Below are 5900 nucleotides of genomic sequence, written 5' to 3' on the forward strand. Positions count from 1 at the left end.
CTCAGTGACGTAACCTCAGGTAATCGGTTACCACTCCCCAGGTAACCGTTACCTCGTACCAGAAACCCCAAAACTCCATTTTTCAGCACCTGCAACAATTCCAATCCATACCAGAACGTACCACAACGTATTGCAACATCAAACAGCACCAACAAACACGAAAATACACATTTACACATACTTCTAATCATGCTTTAACATCATTATTCAACACCAATCATCATTCACAACATAAATTGAACCAAAGTTCTATAAACCCCAAAACCCCAAACACCGACACATAATCCAATTCAGAATCCTAACATACGAATTCAATCGAATCATTCATAATACCCATAATAGAGGTTAATGAGAAGAATCCCCCCTTACCTCGATGTCGAATTCTTGGATGTTCTTTCTCTTCGCACTTGCTCTTCTCCCAATTTCACGTTCAATCTTCTCTTCTCCCTTTTTGGCTCTCCTTTCACAAAATACTTCTCTTTTCTATTTTATGAAAATATAAGTTTATTTTAGAAAAGGGCTTTACAACTGATACACCCCCCAACTGCTACTAGCAACACTGGCCCATTAGCCTTATTTCATCCACATTTCTCAAATAATTCAATTAATTCCAATATTTAATAAAAAAATTAATTAAATTAAATAAAGATTTTAATGGGGTGTTACAACTCATACTGTCGTCTATCGTGTAAATGTGGTCCGCTAATCTCGTATTAGTTTCTTCCACTTGTCCATGACTTAATGTAAATGTGGTCCGCTAATCTCGTATTAGTTTGTGCGCATAAGCTGAAGTTGCTGAATTTTTTCATTAATATATCAAGTTTATCACCATCATCATCATGCTAGAGATCCCGTTGAATGAAGCAACAGTCAGATTCAGCAGCTTATCTGAATTTAGTTCCAGCTCACTGCTGACTGAGGTGAGCAGGATTTGAAATAAGAATTGCCTTATGGCTTCAATGGAGCAAAGACCATTATGCAACAGATTATGTATACAATCAAATTTTTTTCTTAGTTGTGACCAAATATAGAATTGGATGTTATTCCCTTGAACTCAGTATATTATGTACATTCCTGTCTAAAATTTGTATTTAGTAAACATTGTGTACTCCAATGACGTTGAGCTAATGAGTAGTTCTTCTGTTTCTTTGAATGCTAACCAAGTTAACACCTTTAGTCGAAATCCTGAATTTTAGTAATATTTTTGGGGCTGTTATACTTGGCTTATCTCTGAATTGCTCAACATCATATAGTAAAACAGCAACTATAATCCATCCAGTCAGGTTTTCAGCGACATTTAATTGATCATTTTAGTCACAGTTGACACATGAATTCAAGTTTTAAAACTGCCAATAACAAACTTATGTATGAAAAATGATACTGTTGTAAAAGGTTCACATTGCAAATATCAAGTGAAGTTGTGACAAATCTAAACATAAATGTAATTGAGTGAGTATAGAACTTTCCTGTGTAACAAAATCATATAAATCTAAGGAAAATTGCAATCAGTATCCACTTTTGCAGTTATACAGACTTGGAACAGCAAAATTGTAAATGTTATAATATAAGAGTTGACAAGATTACAGCAATTGTGTAAGTTAGCAAGTTCAGTTGCTAGCAGTATATAAAAATTAGGAGGACCAAGGATCATTTTTATCAAGGATTTCACTGTGCACTTGCACTTCACCAAGTGCATCTTGACTTCTGCTTCTAATTTCTATAGATTTCAACTTCAAACAATACATAAAACAAGGAAACTTCAAACGATTTAAAAAAAATCCACCCTAAGAGTTAAATTGAACCTATATGAGTACATAATATCAAATTACAAGATCTTCTATGTCCGTTAGGGGATCTGCATTTCCAAGAGACTTATCAGGTGCGTTAATGACCAACTGTCCACACGCACCACTTATGTCCTCACCCATTTGCTTCCGAACTGTTGTTCGAATATCATAGGTACCCCTTAAAATTTTCTGAAAGTTGAACACTTTCTGCTCACTAGTAGGTTTGAATTGACTCAATGTACCAATGGAGTTGAAAGGTATTAAGTTCACTACCTGTTTAACAATTAAAACAATATGCAAAAGGTTAATAACACTGTAACTGGGAAAGCCAATCATGTTTAAGACAAATAAATATAGAGATGTGTGAGTAAATTTTGTCTGCTTCACAATTCCACAAACAAAATTCAAGGTTTACTTCAAATTTAGATTTCAGGAATTTCTAATATGATACCAAGTTTGAGTGTTTACCACTTCAAATGTCTCCAACAGTTTTCCTAATAGGTGGGCATGCTGCTCTTCATCATTCACACCATCAAGCATTATGTATTCAATTAATATTTTCTGCAAACTGAGAATAATGAAAATTTCAAAATCACCGAAATTGTCAACAATGCTAAAAAAAAAAGAAATAGAAGTTTGCTATATACTCAGAAGTATTATAAATACATAATACTTACCTTTTCCTTTGATACTCTTGCAGTGAATTCATAAGTTTTTCCAAAGGGAAAGCACGGGCAGCGGGCATTATATGACAACGGATGTCTTGGGCTGGTGCGTGTAGTGAGACTGCCAAGTTCAAACCAGGCAAATCATTATGAAGCTTGTTGATAGCATGAATGATGCCAACCTATTAAAGATGCAAATATAACCTTCATAAGCAGGAAATTTCTTCCATTCAAGATCATTTTCCAACAGAAATTACTTCACAAAATAATAACAAACAATGCAAATATTTGTTATGATAAACTTATCTAGAAGAGTTTATAGGAGAAAACTTTATAAGTTCTAATGGGAAAAGCTAGTTTGGTCTTCTAGATAAGTTAATTTTTTGTTTGGATGATACTAGCTCATAAGCTCGTAAGGAAGCTTTTAGATAGGTTGAGAATAGAGAAGCTGATGAGTAAGCTTCCAGCTAAGCTCTTTTTGGAGCTTTTCTAAAAGTTGAAAGCTAAAAGCATAACTAATAAAACACCACTTCTAAATTTAAAAATGTCTTATGACTTGTATCATAATGGGCTTAATGTTATAAACTCTACGGATAAGCATAATCTGCATATCTTAGTATCATATTTTACTCCAATAGTAATTCCTATGTTTAATAAAGAAAATATGGTTAGGCTGGTATATTCTAAAACAAAGGAAATATATTGTATATCTTAGTCAATTCAACCTAGAGTTTCTAACATGAAGTGCGAAACCCAATTAATGGAATAAAAACAAATTCTTGGAAGTTGACTTATATAAGAAAATATAGGAAAAAACAATGCAAGTGCATAGTGCATATTTTACCGTTGAGATGGTAATCCTTTTCAATGACAACTGAAATGGCGACCCAGTCATGATACGAACAGATTCTACCACAGCAGAATAGTTGTTCAGAGGCTCTCCCATTCCCTGTTAAAAAATAGTCGATTACACTCCAAACTTGACATTAACTTCTACTATAGTGTAGATGCAGCATTCAAAACAACTTTTAAATAATATAATAGATATTCAAAGCAGCAAATAGAGCCGAGGAGGAGAATAAGAAGGAAATCTTATGCCATACCATAATGGTCTCACTGCAAACTTTTAACCGCGATGCAGCTTGTTAACATTTATTAGATACCATAGATGCAAGCAACTCCGAAAGAAATTTGACAGGAAATCAATAACATGTATTCAGTTATTTGGTTGATAAAGGATAGTTTAATTCTTAAGCAATCGCAGAAGCTAATTAATCAGACAGTAACAGTTTCCTTTTTCGTTATTTTCTATCAATTTTCAGTCATATACAAAAACAGAAGCAATGAATAAGCTTGCCAGATTTTCCAATAATTTGTGCAAGCAGTCATCTGAAAGCTTTAAAAAAGTAATTACCATGAAAACAACATTGCGGATTTGTGCAAAACTAGAGGCATGAACCAATTGCTCCACAATTTCTCCAGAGGATAGATTACTTTTGAATCCCATACTTCCAGTTGCACAGAATCTGCAACCCATTTTGCAACCCACCTGAAAAGAAAAAAAAAGAGACATTTCATTATCATTGCATATTATCTGTGCACATAGAAACATAACTGAAAAAAACTAACAAACAAACCTGAGAAGAAATACACAGAGTAGCTCTGAGACCACCAAGACGCGGTTTCCCACCATATTTACCCAAACGAGTATCATATCTCATTATCACAGCCTCCACAAATTCTCCATTCTAACAAAACAAAACGCAATTGAAACCCTAGAATCGGAAACTGTAAACAGAAATCACAAAAGTAAAGCGTACATACATTAAGCTTGATGAGGAGTTTCGAAGTGAGGTTATCGGAAGAGTGGAAAACGGAGTGAAGAGTGGAAGAGAGAGGGGTTTTGAAATTGGAACGGAGGAAGGAATAGGCGGGAGTAGGTAAAGAAGGAACGAGTTTCTCCCATTCCCAATTACAATCGGAATTGATTTCAGTGGTAGTGTTTCTGAGAGTGAGAAAGAGATGCTTCCATATGATTGGAACGAACTTTGGGTCGATTCCGATTTTCTCGAATTCGGTTCTCAATGCTCCGCCGTCGAATACTGATCGGATTTTCATTCTGCTCTAGTAACTTCCGACTGACGGCTTCGGGAAAGGGTGGAAGGTTCTCTTTCTTTCTATCCCTAAAATCAAATACAAATTTTTAATTATAATTTTTAGTAAGATATTAATCAATTTTAAGATAAATAAATTTTTTCATTGTTTTTTTTATAGGCCATGATTCAATATAAAAAAGAAAAAGAAGGATATACACTAACTAACTGACCGTAAACCAATCACAATCATAATTTTTTTGGACAGTTAGTCGGGTCTACGTTTTTTATAGATCGGGTTAAGTTGGCTTCGAGCTGGTTCATTAAAAAAAGTTTAGTAAATTTTGAGAAAAAAATTTGAGATAAGATATGATTGCATAAATGTGTTTTCAAGTGATAAAGAAAAGTTAAAGAGGATGAAGATATATTTCTAAGATGATGTGATCAAAGAAAAGAAATGGTTGTGAGATGAAGATAAAATTTGATAAGTATTGGTAATAATATTTGTTAGACGATAGGAATGGTCTAGAGGGGGTGAATAGACCACCTTTTTTTACTTAAGAAAATTTTAGCTTTTGAAACGTGACTTCTCTGAATCACTTAATCGTCTAAGAGCGATTACGTTATCGGGGACCGGATACGTGCACTAAACTGAACGGATGAAAATGTCGAGTAATGAATTACGTTTTAATGGATATATCAATTGTATCAATTGTACACTAGATGATATATTACTCGCAATGAACGTTTTCACTAAAATTTGAACAAAAACTTGATTGAGTAATTTTATCGAACACTTTGTGATCGATATTTACCAAACCTTAGATTTTGCTCAACAATGGAAATAAACGAAAACAAATAGAAACAAGATAAAGTAAAAACGATAAGGAACACGAGATTTGTTAAGGCAGTTCCTCTATCGTCCTCGTAGGAGTACGTCTGCCCCTAATTTCAAATGAAATTAGGAAAGTTTTATTTGATTGCAAAATGTTTAACAAGGATAGAAAGTGTCAATCACCAACTACACACATGCAGTAAAATTGAATACAATTTGATCATCCCCTTGATTCAAGTTGAATCAAGTCAATGTCAATGATCTTCACCGATTAAGACCCCGATCGTTCCTTTCTCAATCCTCCGGTTGTAGCAAGTTTGTTGAGCGAATCTTCAATCCCTCAATCCCTTATGCACGGCTGAATTGAATTCCAAAGCAAATCGATCGTCAAAAACCTTCGAACAAAATCTTTGATGAGGAAGGAAAAACCCTAAGGTTTTATACAAGAAACACCCTCAACAATCTTCACTCGAACAAGATGAATGTCTACCGTCGAATCTCGAACAAGACAAATATCTAT

General features: G+C 34.2%; 1 protein-coding gene across 1 annotated transcript; it reads right to left on the reverse strand.

Moving 5' to 3' along the window:
• Positions 1 to 1534: 1534 nt before the first annotated feature.
• LOC131647162 (uncharacterized) lies at positions 1535 to 4658 on the reverse strand. Its single transcript, XM_058917076.1, has 7 exons — positions 4277 to 4658; positions 4090 to 4200; positions 3867 to 4001; positions 3297 to 3401; positions 2465 to 2634; positions 2256 to 2355; positions 1535 to 2060 (listed from the first exon to the last, which is right to left on the reverse strand). The coding sequence occupies exons 1-7, from the start codon at positions 4568 to 4570 to the stop codon at positions 1821 to 1823; spliced, it is 1155 nt and encodes a 384-aa protein (XP_058773059.1). The 5' UTR covers positions 4571 to 4658; the 3' UTR covers positions 1535 to 1820.
• Positions 4659 to 5900: the final 1242 nt, after the last annotated feature.

This window comes from Vicia villosa, linkage group LG2 (assembly GCF_029867415.1).
Source record: "Vicia villosa cultivar HV-30 ecotype Madison, WI linkage group LG2, Vvil1.0, whole genome shotgun sequence".
Classification (NCBI taxonomy): Eukaryota; Viridiplantae; Streptophyta; class Magnoliopsida; order Fabales; family Fabaceae; genus Vicia; species Vicia villosa.